The following is a 16,046-nucleotide window of genomic DNA, read 5'->3' on the forward strand; positions in this document are numbered from 1 at the left end:
TAACCCAGCCCCCCGACCGGGTGGTGTAACGGCCGCACGCTGCTGGTGCGTCTCCAGCGACAGCTCTAAGCTGTCCACTTTGGCCGTGAGCTCGGTGATCAGAGCCGCGAGCGCTCCAGCGTCCAGCGCGACCTTCTCTTCGTGATGTTCTTTGCCCCTTTCGTGGTCGACGGGGAGGCGAAGACTGCCTTCGTAGCAGCGTCTGCATCTGAATTGTTGACAATTGGGCTCAAAACCTGTTGTTTGGGCACTTGCTCGGCAGAAGGTAGAAGTGAAAGTGAGAAATATATTCAAAAGAGTTTTTAGTTGGATTCTACATGCACACTACACAATAACCTGAAAAGACACGCGCCTACGCTTGATCTGATTGGTTCCAATATTAAAACCAAGTCAAAATGTCGTGCCTTAACATTGTCGACTCGACACTTGCGTAAAGGTCCTTGGAGGTCTGGCTTCCGGTCGCCTGCCCGTTGGCTGGCTCTTACATCAATGTCCAACAAGTTGTGGTAGATGGCCACTAGTACCGCGGTCACGGCAACGAGAGTGAGCTGGCTCATGTCGAGTCTCTTTTTGAAGCGATGCAAGATTTTTGCGGGGTGGGGTGTGTGTGATCGAAACTGAATTAACTAAATGATATTAGACAGAGTTATGTTTGTAGATAGCAATTTATAATTTCCAATATTAATTTTGGGTACTTAGCGATAAATGCTGCATTGGAGGTCTACGAGTGTACATGGTAGATACCGTAATCCAAACAAGCTTGCATGGGACGCATGTAGAACACGTCCCATGTGACAGTTGATGAATTGTTGTATCAATAGTACAAACCTTTACTGGTTAGGTTTTAGGAAAATAATGAGCACGCCCGTTTGAGCAATATACAGTACTATTAATAGTGACATTGAGTAGAACAGCATCATATCTGTTGTGTATCCACAGCAGTTATGGGGATCGTCGGTAATTGTTGGTCACTTCGTCAAGATGAGCCCGCGTCAAATTTTTTTTTTAGTCTGGGTCTTGTTGGATAGAGCATTGCGGGCTGTATGTACTACAGGACTTAAAAATTAAGCCATCCCAATCCTTTTTCATATGATTTGCAGAGTACTACAGCCTGTAGTACTACAGCTTGTAGTACTGCAAATCATATGAAAAAGGATTGGGATGACTTAATTTATAAGTCCTTAGTTCTGGCTGGAACTGGAAACGCATTGGATTGAATGCTGGCAGTGGCTTGAGTTAATAATGGTCCATTGAGACCCTTTTCAAGATGCACGTGTGGTACACAGTGTACATGGTGTACATCATTGTGAGGTACGACGCATGCGTGGTCTCGTAGGACACGTGATCCTGAAAGGTTAGGATCAATATGTACCGAGAAAGGATGCTTCAGCTTTCAGTACTGCCAGTGGCAGTGCCACTCCACCACCGGCAAGAACCTATTGCAATCATTGCACTACATGCAGCCTCGTTGGCCTGAAACATAGCGAGTCTTGCCTGTGTGTTGAATGCAAGTGTTTGTGTCCGTAAGCTCCTAGCACGTGTATCGAAGCGTATCTAGCGAAAACTATTAACTTCGAAGGATAAGATTTGTTGGGTACTACAAGCTACTAAATAGATATTACTATTAAATATCGGAAGGCGGGGCCAATAAAGCTGATTTCAAGTACATGTATTCATCAATGCAGCGGAAAGGACTTTTATCATGTTTAGAGTTACCGGGTCTGCATTAATTCACTACGCTCGGAAAGTATGGGGTGAAACTTACTGCTTCGACAGGTAGGTGGCAATCTTGGGCTCCGCCTTGACATTGCTCAGCAGCGCCGTGAGCTTGGGGAAGCCGTCCACCTTGAAGTCAGGGAACGCCCACTTAAGTTTGTTGTCAACGAAGTCGAGGAATTGCAAATCGGCGAACGACAGCTTGTCGCCAAGGATGAACTTACCAGCCACCATCTTCTCGAGCGCAACAAAATATTTGGGCACCATCTCTTCGACAAACACTTTTTTCTTCTGGGCCTTCTCGGTTTCATCCGACGTCTTAAACATGAAATCCACGATGGGGCCATCGAGGTCTTCCAGCGAGCACGAGAACACGTCAACCTTCAGAGCCTCGGTCGCATCACTCGGATACAAGCCAGCGATCTTGGCAGCGTAGCGAGCGATAGCCCCGCTCTGGGCGTAAACCGTGCCGTCCAGCTCTAGGACGGGCACTTGGCCGAACGGCAGTGTCGGCTTGAGCGCCGCGAAGTCAGAGTGCGTGATACGGTCGTCTGTGAAGGCGATGCCAGCATAGTTGAAGATCAAGCGTGGGAGCTCGGCGCGGCCCTTGCCGTCGAAGTAGGTGAGCTTAAGCTGAGGCTGGGTCATCGTGGTCGGGTTGAGTGGGGTAGAGCGAATTTGCAAATGAACTCTGTGTGTGCCGCAGTCCGGTGATGATGTCACTCATCATCGAGTCACGATTGCGTAACGGGTATAGTCTAAAACAAACTTTAGACTATCGGTTACGGTACATATTTTGGTTTTCTACGGTAACCTCGATGACGTACGTGATCAGTAATCTTTTACCGTACAGTAAATCATTGGTGCGAGAGTTAAGAATTGCAGCTATCAATCATAAAAGGTATTTATTACCGGAACTTCAAGTAATACTACCCGTAATACCTTTTCAGCCAGAGTACGGCAAGAAATATGGATACACATCCTACCCCTGTTCTTGTCTACTGTTGATGTTTCACGAGATAAGCCGCCACGTTGGGATTAGACTCCACCTTACTCACGAGCGTTGTGAGCTTAGGATACTTGCTCAGCGAAAACCCCGCAAAGTTACCGAGTCCATTCTTAGTCAGGTCGTAGAGCTGCAGATCTCCGTACGTCATCTTGTCGCCCAGGAAGAAGGGTCCCTTCTGGATGAATTCCTCGAGCAGCTTATATGTCTTAGGCACGCTTTCCTCCAGCAGTTTCTTTGTCTTCTCAGTCTTAGCAGCTTCGTCCGGAGTACGGTATGCAATCTCCGAGATAAGCGTCTTTACATCAACGAGCGACTCGGACACCATGTCCACGCGCAGACACTCGAGTGGGTCCTGCGGGTACAGACCCGTGAGTTTGGCAGCGTAGCGGGCGATGGCCATACTCTGGCTATAGGTGGTACCGTCTACCTCGAGTACTGGTACCTGGCCGAGCGGCAGAGTGGGCTTAATGGCCAAGAAAGCGTCTCGGTCCAAGCGCTGGTCCTCGAATGCTACGTTGCCGGCTGACAAGATTAGGCGCGACAGCTCAGCGCGGCCGGGCCCAGCAAAGTACGTGAGCTTAAGCTGCGAGGGCGCCACCCATACTGCGGGTTGTGGTGCGAAGTAGTTGTGGTAGAGGGCCACCAGTACCGCGGTCACGGCAACGAGAGTAAACTGGTTCATGTCGAGTCTCTTTTTGAAGTGATGCAAGATTTTTGAGGGGGCGCGATCGAAACTGGATTAGCTAAATGACATTAGACAGAGTTATGTTTGTAGATAGTGATATTTTATTATCCAATTTCAGCTTTGGGTACTTAGCGATAAATGCTGTATAGGAGGTCTATGAGTGTACATGATAGATACCGTAATCCAAATGGGACGCATGGTGAATGTGACGGATTGTATTAATAGTACAAAACAAGGCTGGTTAGGTTTTAGGAAAATAATGAACGCGTGGACTGACTACTATTAATACATGCACATGCACAGTGCTGTTCACGACAAAACCATACTTCACAATAACACAATTATTGCAACGCGCAAGTACTACCCATTAGATGCGCCGAAGCGTCTTCAACGACCTGCTGTAGCTCGGACACATACCGAGTTGCTTCCAAAACACTCCCGGAAAGCTGCATCGCGAATTCTCCACAAGAGTGAGCAACGAGAGTGTCGTCCCCGGGTAGAACCTTGTGAAACGGATCATCTTCGTCAAGCAAGTTGATGTCGACGATACTTGTTTCTTCGTAGACCTGCACCAGCTCCTTTAATGCGCGCAGCCTCTTTTTAATAAAACGAACCTGTTGAATAAGGGGTGCGAAGAGAAAGTGAAGCACTACTCAATGACAAGACATCAATACTTAGTTGCAAACTCGTACCTGGATAAGCAGGTTTTCGTATGTCTCTTGAGCACCACACGAGGAATTCTCCACTCCATGCACTCGCCCTTCGTGTCGGAAAGCTAGCTGCTCGCGCAAAAAGTCGTTCTCCGTTTGAAGTCGTTGCAGTTCTCGTTGAGCTTCTTCATGTTTTGTTCTTTGTACGCTGATGGTCGCTATCAGCTGCTCAGCCTGGTTTCCAAATTTTCGTGAACGTTATTACAACGATCACCATCTCGTAAGAATTAAGTTCTGAGAACACGCACCTCTTCTTGTCGATATCGTTCGCGAGGACGGTTAAACCTTTGCTCCACGCTTTTCAAGTCAGCTTTTAGGTTCTCAATAGTTAGCTGCTGCTCACATATTTGATCTCGTGACCGTTGTAGCTTGTCGTTTTTCCTACTGATGATACCTTTCGAAAGTTCCGCATGCGTTTTGAGAAATTCAACAGGATAGTCAATACAAAGCCGCCTGCCTACCTTCCCATTTGGTTGATTCCAATATTAACTCCTCAAGTTGCTTGGCAGTAGTTTGTTGTTGTAATTCTTGCCCCGCACGCTGTAAAAAAGGCCACGTTAGCTATTAGCAGAACCAGCATGAGAGAGTAACTACAACTTCGGTTCGCTTACCAAAGAGCGCTCAGCTAATAGGGCTTCCGTTATCCGAGCTTTCTCCTTTTCCAAGGCGTCACAACGTGCCTCCATATCCACCAACATTTGACTAAGTCCGCTATCTTTCACAGCTTGAAGTTCCTGCTTGACGTGTTTGCACGCTTTCATCAGCTTCGCCTTGGCATGCTTTTGTTCACGAAGGCACTCGTTAAGCATTTCGTTGTTGAGTTTTTCCTGCTGGTTCTCCTCGTACAACTCCGCAATCTGTAAACGCAACAGTCAGCCACATCACCTTCTCTCCATAGATAATGAATTGACGCACCTGTTGCTCGTACTCGTGGATACGAGCATCCACATCTATTTTCTCGTGGGCCATGCTACTGATCACAGAGTGGGACAGAGGCTACAATACCCTGTTAATGCGGATCATGAAGGCAACATCAAGCGCCACCTACCGACGCGCTTGCTGCTCGATCGGACTGATTATTCTCCAGTGAACGAAGACTGCGCATCGTCTCGTGCATTAGAAGAGGAAAATCCAATTGCTGTTGCTCTTTATCCGCCTCCTTCTCTTCCAGCTTCCGCTCCAGCTTAGCACATCGACGTTTCAGGCGGCGTAGCTGGTCCTGCAGTTGAATAGCATCGCCAGGATTGACCTGGACATCAGGTGCTGGATTGCGGTCTCTCTCGCGGCAGTTCTCAGTCTCCTGGTCAAAATGTTGCTTTATATAGCCAAAAAGGTATTCCTTGGACGTCATTGACGTCGAGTTGGAGCTGTATGAAACACGCTCAAAGCGTCAGAAACACATATTTACGCCGAAATGATAGTATCATGCGAGTAACTTACGAAAGAGGCCGTGCCATAGCGCTCGATGGGCTGCTGCTTGAGCGCATTTTTTGCCTGTACCGAATGTACCACCATGAATCTGTAGCTAGAATCTGGAAAGTCTTATAAATAGGGCGCGCTCTTTTTTTTATCCTAATGCATCAAAATTAAGATTATTTTAAAATAAGAGCGAATAGTTTTCAGTAAAGCGACCATAATTGCACTTCTGAAACTGCAATTCTGGCACGTATGCTGCAGTTCGCTTCGCAAACAAAAGGCATCGTGGCCGTAAAGTGTATGCAGGTGATTTCGACAAACATTAAGCTAAATATTAGGGAGCAACTTTTTTCGCATACATGTACGTATGACGCTGCCATTTTTAGCGCTTAAGAACGCTGACAAAATAACTGCAATGCACAATAGTAAACACAAGAAATATAAGAGTTTTCCGCACTGAAGCTCCAGCATTTTTGTTTAATCAATAGCAAAACTGTATAAATATAGGAAATACAGGTGAAAGCCTGCGCAGCCCTGATATGATTTGACAGGATATATATACAATACAGGGGCAGCGGCACTGTGTGGTGGCTGCTAGGCGCTGGGTTGGGAGAGACCACTTTTGCTTGCTCCTCCTGCTCCCAAAGCCAGACCTCGAGTTCCTCCTCTCTATCTCTCTAGGCTACCAGTCTGATATACTGGTAGCACTTGTTGGTCAGACCTAGCGACTATGCCCCCTGCAACGCCCCACACCTCCCAGGACACGGCGACCGAACAAGGGAGAACCCAGACCGAGCTGGCTCTACAGCTTGTTCAGCTGCAAGCTAAGATTGGCGTGCTTCAAGCAAATGCCTAGGGCCCCAGTCAGAGCCGAAAGAGCACAAACCTAGGGTCCCGAATGGGCTGCCCAAGTTCAAGGGCAAGCGTGGCAAAGACGTCCGTCAGTGAGTCTTCCAAGTAGAAACATTGTGTCGCATTCACGACCATGACGCCGCAGACACCAACAACAAGCTACCCGCAATCGCCGGCACGACAATGGAATAGCCCGCATCGGGGTGGTTCCTATACTGGGCTTCGAGAACGCCTGCGGAGGGCCAGACGTGGGGTCAATTCATTCACGACGCCCTCGCGAATTTTGCAGCTTCGACCCACCAAACGGTGCTGCGACAGAAGCTCCGCCAGATCAGTGATATTGAGGACTACAACGCGAAGTACTCATCACAGATTTCCGTGTCGAGAACATGAGCGAGGTTGACCAAGTCAGATATTACTGCGATGGTCTCACCCGCGCGGCCCAAGCCTACGTCAAGCTGCAGAACCCCGTAACGCTGAGTGAAGCGATGGACCAAGCCGCTAAGTATGAGATGTCCGACTTCGGCGGTGACCGTTAGCCAGCTCGAGAAAAGACGGAACGTGGCCAACATTTTTCGTGGACCTTTAAACGCGTTATCACACCGTGATAAGAAGTCATCCCGTAAGCGGTCATACAAACCTAGTCACTTCGCGCCGTCGGAGCAGACCAATGAATGTCCAGTCTGCTATCTTTGCAAGAAGCCCGGTCATTCTAAACGTGACTGCAACAAATCGAAGAGCGACCGCGAAATGAGCGCCAGTACAGAAGGCACCTGACGTGGCGAGCCCCAGCAAGAAATGTTTAATTGTTAACGAAACTACGTTGAATCTGCTTAGCGAAGACCCTCTCGTTTACGATCGCGCACCATCGTTTGCAGTAGACGGTGATATTCATCAGGGGGGCAGCGCCTGAAAAAAAAGTTCCTGCTCGACTGTGGAGCCACAGCCACATATGTATCACGTGAATTTGTCCGACGGAAAAATCTGGAGACTCGAGTGTATACAATCGTACAGCCAGAGTGAAACTGGGGGGATAACAGGATTGATGAGCCCACGCTGGAGTAAACGAAGATCGATATCAGGCTTCAACAAGCCCCAAGCTACCCGTGCGTCGCCGTCGTGTTCGACATTTCGGAATCGTTTGATGTGGTTCTCGGGATGTCTTTCTTCGTAGTTGTACAGCCGGAAATCGACTGCAAACGTTGATGCTTCAAGAACAACGATATAGTTGGAGCCTCAGCGGCTAAACTTAAGCTATCTATGAGAAGAGCAGTCCGACTTTCGGGCTTCACCGAGCTGTGGCGAGCGAAAGCTTGTCTACGATAAGCCGTGATTCCTGTCGAGTCGTCGTACCAGAAACGCAGTTGGAAGGTGATGCCAAAGCCGCTGATAGACTAATTGGGGACGTGGGGAATCGTTCTAAGAGAGCGAGAAATAATGCCAGGATTGAGACTATGCTCACTCTTAAAATAACAGACTCGGAAGGAGTCGAAACGACGTACATCACGAGAAAGAGACTAAGGAAATTCTTGAGGCTACCTGGGAACGATCAACCGGAGCATGATTTTATTGAAGTGCTGACGGACGATACAATATGGGATATAGCAAAAGATGCCAAGCGAAGCGATATGCCAGATAATGAGAAGGCAATACTATTTCTGCACACCGACTGGAAGTCTTTCGAGAAAATTCCGGCCTATCCGCTTCTGATTCAATACACGGATAATGTGTTTAAGCCCGAGCTGCCGGATCGACTACCCATGGAGCGTAACTTCTAACATCATATCGATATGAAAGTTCAAAGCATTGCGATGTACCGACAGCAGTGGCGTCTCTAACCGGAGCAGAAAGCAGAAATTGGCAAGTGGGCTCGGGAAATGATCGTTAAGGGGTTGATCCGTCCAAGCGTTAGCCCTCACGCCGCACCAACATTTTGTGTTCGCGAACCCGTTCGTTGGCAGATCGTTCACGATTACAGGTACCTCAACACAAACACAATCCGGCAGAGTGTAGCGATGACACGCAATGAGGATGTTTTTGACAGCACGGCCGGAGCTTATTACGTTTCGTGCGTGGATCATATGTCGGCGTACTACCAGCTGTGATGAAGTCCGAGTATATCAAGTATACTGCGTTCCTAGCCCCCAGTGGTCTATAGGAATATTTGGTGCTACCGATGGACGTTAGTAACGCATCATCAGCGTTGCATCGATTGACGTCTTCGCTCTTCAAAGGTCTGGTACACACACGCTCTTTCTATGATGATATTTACGTGCTCACGAAGTCACGGGGTATTAATGAGCCCTTGCAAGCCCTGCGCGTGGTACTGGAAATTTTGAAGAGGAACAAGCTATTTGTTTAGCTATCGATGAGTGGGCTGAAGGGATTCCCTGTATCGAAGACGGAATGGAGTACGCATCGAGCCGGACAAGGTGCAGACAATCCGGGACTGGCCGATTACGCGGACCCAAGAGTAGCTTCACCGTTTTCTGGGTCTAACAGGATCAATTCTTCGTTTCCGTGAACAATACGCAACATTAACAGCACCATTATTCACACTGCTCAAGAAGAAGAAGAACCAACGAAACTCCAAGATAACGCTGAATGATGAGCAGCTGAAGAACTTCAATGAACTGAAGCGACAATTGTCGAACACTCCGGTGTATCACTTACCTGACTTTACTCAATCGATGAACTTACGAGCAGATGCGAGTCAGCTTGCGGTTGGTGGGGTCATCTTGCAAGTTGTTAAAGGAGTTGAATAACCTATCACGTATACCAACGGGAAGATAATGTCAGCAGAGCTAAAGTACCCTACGCAACAGTAGGAGCTACTCGCGATTGTCAATGCGCTGGCTGTGTTCCGAAAATACTGCTTGGACCGACATATGACGATTGAAACGGATCCCAAGTCACTCGAAGGCATCTTCCAAACAGAAGACGGCAAATCAACGCCTCGCTCGATGGTATGATATTTTCGCCAAGTACCAGCCAGTCTTCGTTTACTTACCCGGAGCCAAGAATGGAAGCGCCGACGCTTTGAGCTTTGAGTCGACTACCCGAACTCAAGCCGGATACCAAGAAATTTCACGTTTTACCCGTCCCAAGTTCTAATGCGTCAAGCTATCAGCTGCGTGTGTTGTGGAGATAACACCCACATGTGGCTTGACCAAGGCGATTACGAAGGATAAGGCCGCCAAGGAGATTCTACGTGTAATCTTGAAGCGCCGCCAGAGCTTCATAGAAACGCGCGGAGTAATGGAAAAGCAGTATAAATCCTACTTCGAAGAGAAGAAGCTGCTCTGGTACCAAGGAACCAACGATGACAGCCACCGAATCGTCGTACTGAATATTCTGGCCTTTAAACATCGTATCATCGCTGAAGTTCACGATCCCAATGACGGTGCACATCCGGGTACGGGTCGCGCATACCTAAACCTGGGCGCAGATTGGTTCTGGCCACGGATGTTTCGTACGATAAAGAAGTACATCACTGACTGTGAAGACAGCAGAAGAAACAAGCCACGACTGAACAAGACGCCCGGGTTTATAAAGCCTTTATAAATTTCGGAGGAATGTTGGCGCTCCATCTCGAAGTACTTTATTACGGACCTACCGGAAACTAAGCGCGGACACAGCATATTGGCTGTTACTGTCCGATACGCCTACGACGACACCATTGTCCACGAGCCGCTATTAAATTACGCGACGCCGTGGCTTGCTTTGCTCCGCTTTGTCCGTCAAGTACTGGTCCATAAGAGCGAAGAATGTCGCACTAGTAGCTGGGGCTAGTTTGATACCGGCATAATTACCTTTACCTTGATTCTCGTATATTTTGAACTTTATCCTGAAACTTAAACTGTATCACACACTTGTTGTGGTGCACCGCACACAAAAGTGATATACTTCAAAAATAAAAAATAAAAATCCTACGGATTTCGACCTGGACTTCGACTTGGTTCCTGGTGCGTCGTCTTGTCTGTACGACGGCACTGATGTTTAATTTTTATTTGCGTCTGCGTTTCCTAGGTTTCTTTGCTAGCATTGCTTCAAATGCTTGGATGAGCCCTGTAACTTGATGTAAATTCTCGTGTGGTTCCCACGTGGTCTGCTTCTCACCCACCCACCAAATGTGAAACTGGCCTGCTCCCAGCCGCTTGCGTTTGCCAATAATTGCCTCAGCAATATGCCCGCGCTGCCATCGTGAATTATTACTTCTTGCGGACGGAATAACCGGCTGGGAGCGGTGAATGGTTTCAGTGAGCCGGTGTTGACACTGGGTGTAACTTTAATCCGTTTCTGTTTTAATTTCGTATGCATGGCTGTGAACCTTGCGTGTGACGGAGTACGTACCGATCCACTTAATTCCCAGTTTCCTGGAATAGGGGAACTAGGTGTGTGCCGTATCGAGGCTCTTCGCGCTGAGGTAAACGAGGTCTCCCACTTTATATTCTTGCACCATGCGGCCACGATCGTACACGTCTGGCATCCAGGCCTGGGCCTCCTCCAAGCCTTCTGGTCACTAATGTAGCACCACTGCTTGATGTTCGGTGAGCTTTACCCCATTGTCGTCGACAACCTTGGTGTCCCCGGCTTCTTGAATCCACGACGGCCGTGAGAGAATTGGGCGGAACGTACTCAATGTCAGATTCGAGCGGCGACATTATGCTCGAATTGACAGCCTAGTTGACTGCGAGCTATGCATTCGCTAGAAGGATATCCCAGTCGTCTTGGCGTGGTGATACGCGCAGGTATTTTTCGAGTGTCCGTTTGGTTCTTTTCATCTGATTATCTCGTTGAGCACGGCATGTAACTGTCATCCTCAGTTTGGTATTAACGTCTTTGAAAACGTGACTCCAAAAACCCGAAATGAATTAGGGTTCGCGATCAGAGACGATGTCGTGTGACATTCCATGTATTCTCCTTATATTGTCAATGAAGAGCTCGGCGACATCTGGAGCTGGCACTGTCTTTGTTGTTAGGACGAAGCGCGAGCGTTTCGTTAGTCGACCCACAAGCAGGTCACCCCCACCGCAAAGGCTTGCGATTTGCCAGGAAGCCCAGCAAACGACCCCACACAGATGTACACTCCGGGAGCGGGTAGCAAATGATCCAAACCGATGCACATATTGGTCCCGATAATTCGATAATGCATATTATTAACATTTGCAGTGTATTTGCAGATCACTGATGCCCCACTCACACGGGCAAGGCAGTTTGTGCACCGAATGAAGGCCCATATTGTGGTCCACACCACGCCAGTAGCGGAAATTTATTTTCCTCCAGCAACCAGCGAGGCTGTCATGAACCTTTCGTTCTGCGTGGAGCAACAAAGTATTCGACCTAGTATTCCGTATTGGCGTTTAGGACATGACCGTGGCGATCAGACACTAACCAATCGTGCCAGCGGGATATCGACGCAGAGCGGCGAGGCGCGGTTATTTAATGGGCGAGACGAGCAACCATCCGACGAGAGGTATATCCACCAGTAGATTGGGATGCTGACTGTCTCGTACGTACCATGCTTAGGCTCTCGATGAAGTGAGTCGATGCGCAGAGCAGACTAGTAGAAGACACACAGCAAACGCTTACAGGGATGACGGACGAAGAAGAGCGATGCGGGTCGAGGGCAGGATAATTGTGCCTGAAGGACAAAGGGCGGACTAAGATCTCGAAGAGCATGACGCAAGGCTTCGAATTGATAATGGTAAACTCAATACTAGGACAAGACATCGAGGACGATCAAGGGCGAGTATCGAGCGTCCCAATAACGTTTGAAGTGGGTGAGTGTATCAGGCCAGGAAATACAGGTGAGGGCCCGCGTAGCCCTAATCGGATTTGACAGATTATATGTACAATACAAGGACTGCAATACTGTCTGGGTTGCTAGGCTTTGGTTTGGGAGAGACCAGTTTTGGTTTCCCCTCCCACCCCCCAAGCTAGACTTCGAGTTCCTCCTCCCTTTCCTCCAGGCTGCCAGTTTAATATAAAAACAAACATACTACTACAGGGTCTTTGAGAGGTCAGCCGCGAAAGCGTTAAAAGGTAGGCTATGGCTGAGTACGTCTTCTTCGCAATTTTTTAAAACCAATAGACATTATTACTTCCGGCTCCTATATCTCACACCCAGACTGCGGTAGTTAATGCAAACACTCTCGGATATGCTCGTCACGCAAGCTCTTAGTGTCCTTCAGCAGTGCCCACCAACGGAAAAGTGAGTAATCTTGAGTACCGATTACCGACTTTCGAGTGCTTAACCCGTTTTGACAGAGCTTGCAGAAATGACTGAAAGCCGAGAGCGCCTCATTACATATCAGCAATGGCTGAACGACGAGACTTCAACGGTCGTCTTCAACCCTTTCAGGCCGGCTATGAAGATGCATAGTTTTGCATCAAACGCACGGTCAATAATTGTCTTGGCATACTAAGAAAGATAAAAGTTTATTGGCTTAACTTAGAGCAAGTAATTCCAAGAGCAGGGTCCAGCTGAAATGCAACGCTCAGTAAGAAAGAATTTAATCCATTGCAAGTAGCTCGCAGTTTAACTGATGGTAACTGGTCTTATTCTCCTCGTTCGACGCGTGCAAGCAAGTCACATTGTAGCCGATACACCTCGACGGCAAAAGCTTGGCGCTTGGTTTTTTGATCCATTCAGTAATAAACCCTTTGGTTTCAACCCCATCTTCTTCGCACACAACGTACTTGCACAGTTGGTAGCTCTGAACGTAACAATGCGCATAAACTGTATGAGAATGCACTTCATGATGCCCAGTGTTCCTGGGGCTATTTGCTACCAGCCAACGGGCTTCTTTGTCGAAAGGTGCGTTGCTGTGCTGTTTAAATCAAGATGTTTGACCAGGGCCAAGGCGACCACAGCTTGAGACCACACCCAGCCTATCGTAATTATCGCTTCACAGTATGGAGCGAGTTACGTTAACTGTGAGTAAGAAAGCAAGAACGAAACCTATACAAGGCCAGATAAAGCGAGACCTGCCGTTATTGAAGCAAACCACAGAAATACCACCTCGTTGGCGTTTGAAATGAAAGCTGGAGATCTTATCGGCATCACAATAACCTCAACTTCGTGCAGGAGAAGGTAGTGAAATCGACGCCCAGTACGGTGCTATTTTCTCCAAGCTTGTCTTCTTTCACTCCACTATATATGGCCGTCAGTCATGGTCACCAACTTTACACGGTTGTCGTCATTGTAGTCATGTACGGAGCAGAATCTGTCGTACAGATCCATCGTGATATGCGTGTCGGGATTCATCTCGTGGTTGGATACAACTGCAAATGCAGGACGGCGGGCGATGGACGGGTCCCGCGTTTTGACCTGGGCAGCGACGGTAATTTTTTTATTGAGCGTAGATATGGCGGATGCGAACAACACTATCATTAAGAAAACGGATGACGTGTTGGCGAAATAGCGCGTTTTGGTAAGTGAACGAATCCGCTTAGAAAGTCGAGACTGGAGACTCGACAACCGAATCCATTGCCGCTCGAGTTTTTTCTGCATGTTTTCTCCATTTTTGTGCGCACTCGACATCATGCCAAATAACACCGATATGTCCTTTTTATGTGTCTCTTATCGTCGGTATCGGCAGTAAGGTTGGTAGTGTGAAAGCCCACAATAGAATGAGATTCGGCCTCAGTAGACACCACCAAATAGCCGCCAGTATACACTTTCACACGTAGAAGGGCCAGTGCGCGTTTGCACGACGCCGAGCACGCTGCTGCACAGCAAATCATGGCTTTTGTTTCCTGTGCGCAGCGAGTCTTCATTTGCTCGAGTTTAGCGCGGGTCCATGGACCAAGGCATCCATGGCATGGAGGCCTACCTAGCTATCGCAAGCCGTACATCAATGGAGAAGAGAAACATTGTCATTTTAAACGAATCAATTCATTAATTCGTATCCTAGTAGCTAGCTTCTACATAGTCTTTGTGCGCTGAGAAAGCAGAGACGTCCTGGCTTGGTCGGCCTTGCTGGCATTGAAGCCACCCTTGGCCAGCGTCTCAATCTGCAGCAGGATGGAACTTGGCTTGTGCTGCTTGATATGCTGGGCGACCTTGCAAAGGTAGTGCAGCATATATATGCCGCAATCTACCGCATTAGTCTGGCGGGGCTTGCAGGTGTAGGAAAACCCCCTGGCTGCCTCGAATCTTCCACGGCTCGTGTGTAGAACCGCAAACTACCCGTCCAGGCACTCGAAAATATACTCCTTGTCGTGACCATTGTGAAGCGAGCCGATGTGATAATATACCTTTTTTGCGTCACTGCCATTCTGGATAATTACATCGTTAAAGGTCACAGGCAGTAATACATATTTGTATCCACTCCAATCGAAATCACCAGTTGTGTCGGGGGCGCTGGACTTCCGACCCGAGTGCTTGATGTAGGCGTAGTTAATGACGAAAAATACAGCCGATCTTAGAGGTAACATAAGCCCTGGTTCAGGTTTTGTGTAACGAGAGATACAATAGGCCACCACGGAGCTTGTAATCGGAGCTCCTTTCTTCACCCTGGCGATATCATCAGCGAAGGGCGGAATCGAGACAAGCTCTGCGGACCTTCCTGCGGCGTGGGGGTAGATGCGTACAGGGGCAAGTAGGTTTCTTCGTTGGCGCAAGCTGTACGGGCCGGCACTATGTTGCAGGGGCATGGTGTCCGGTTCTCCAGCTGACTTTTCAATGCCAATTCGAGACTTTTTTTTCTCTTTTCCGATCCCGCCCCTGATTCAATGCTCGCCACTGGTCGTGGAAGCTCCAAGTCGGATTTTAAAACTAATGCGTCGGATGAGATCAGTTGCAGAGGTTCACAATAATGCGACCAGATCAAATAATTATGACCCGACAGTTCACAATTAAGTGACGTGTTGATTTTAACGCGAGAAGTGGTTCTCTTCGCTGCCCTCACACCTTCGGTGGTTGGAGTTTTGTTTCTTGGCGACCCCAGAGATCCAAACAAAGGCGATTGACATTTCCCCGCTTTCTGACGACGTTCCCGTGAGCAATGAACGTCCCGGGTCGCTACTTCCCCCCGAGTGCCTTCAAGATGAGGAAACTCAAAAGACTGCGTGCTTTTACAGGTCTGCTGTTAAGTGGTCGGGCCCACCATGTTGGTATTCCAGAGAGGGGTGGGTGGTGCGCATTGTTTTACTACTTTAAAAAGGTTTTGTCCTGCGCGCACATTGTTTGTGGGCTCAATTTAAAGATCGCCGGATTCGGCGCAATGCACAAGCTTAAGGTAGTTCGGATCAAGGCTTGGGAGCCAATCTACGAAGGGGCTCAGCTGACCTTGCTTGGAGGTTTACCAGCGCTACCCTTAATTACCCAATCGCCAATCGTGTAGCCTCCTTGGACGGTGTTATTCTATCGATCGCTACAGAAATGGGAAGGCAAATAGAGTAGTCCTCCGATATCGCCAGAAGTTGTTTTAAACTAATCTCCTTGTCGTCGTCGGTGGAGCTTTTCCCATCAAGGTACCCGTTGCCAGCTCCTTGTTGAACGGGATCCTGACACTTTGCTTACTTTGCCATGTACATAGACTGCGTAGTAATCTACATGGACTTCTCTATCGTCGAACCCGAGAGCTTCGTTTCCGACCTCCGTTACATTACGGTGGAAACTACACACCCATTAGCTGAAAAAATAGCTTGT

The 16,046-nt window shown here is 48.3% G+C and overlaps 2 protein-coding genes across 2 annotated transcripts; both read right to left on the reverse strand.

Annotated features, from left to right (window-relative positions):
• Positions 1 to 1,680: 1,680 nt before the first annotated feature.
• On the reverse strand, positions 1,681 to 2,385 carry PITG_05582 (glutathione S-transferase, putative; the record flags this gene model as incomplete). The annotated part of the gene is made up of 1 exon (XM_002999162.1): positions 1,681 to 2,385. The coding sequence occupies one exon, from the start codon at positions 2,362 to 2,364 to the stop codon at positions 1,762 to 1,764; it is 603 nt and encodes a 200-aa protein (XP_002999208.1).
• Positions 2,386 to 2,624: 239 nt separating this feature from the next.
• PITG_05583 (glutathione S-transferase, putative) lies at positions 2,625 to 5,607 on the reverse strand (the record flags this gene model as incomplete). The annotated part of the gene is made up of 8 exons (XM_002999163.1): positions 2,625 to 3,459; positions 3,828 to 3,976; positions 4,103 to 4,245; positions 4,582 to 4,660; positions 4,732 to 4,977; positions 5,036 to 5,116; positions 5,169 to 5,487; positions 5,561 to 5,607. 8 exons carry the CDS (start codon positions 5,605 to 5,607, stop codon positions 2,715 to 2,717), a joined length of 1,809 nt encoding a protein of 602 aa, XP_002999209.1.
• Between the last annotated feature and the right edge of the window lie 10,439 nt (positions 5,608 to 16,046).

Source organism: Phytophthora infestans, genomic scaffold (assembly GCF_000142945.1).
Source record: "Phytophthora infestans T30-4 supercont1.7 genomic scaffold, whole genome shotgun sequence".
Classification (NCBI taxonomy): Eukaryota; Oomycota; class Peronosporomycetes; order Peronosporales; family Peronosporaceae; genus Phytophthora; species Phytophthora infestans.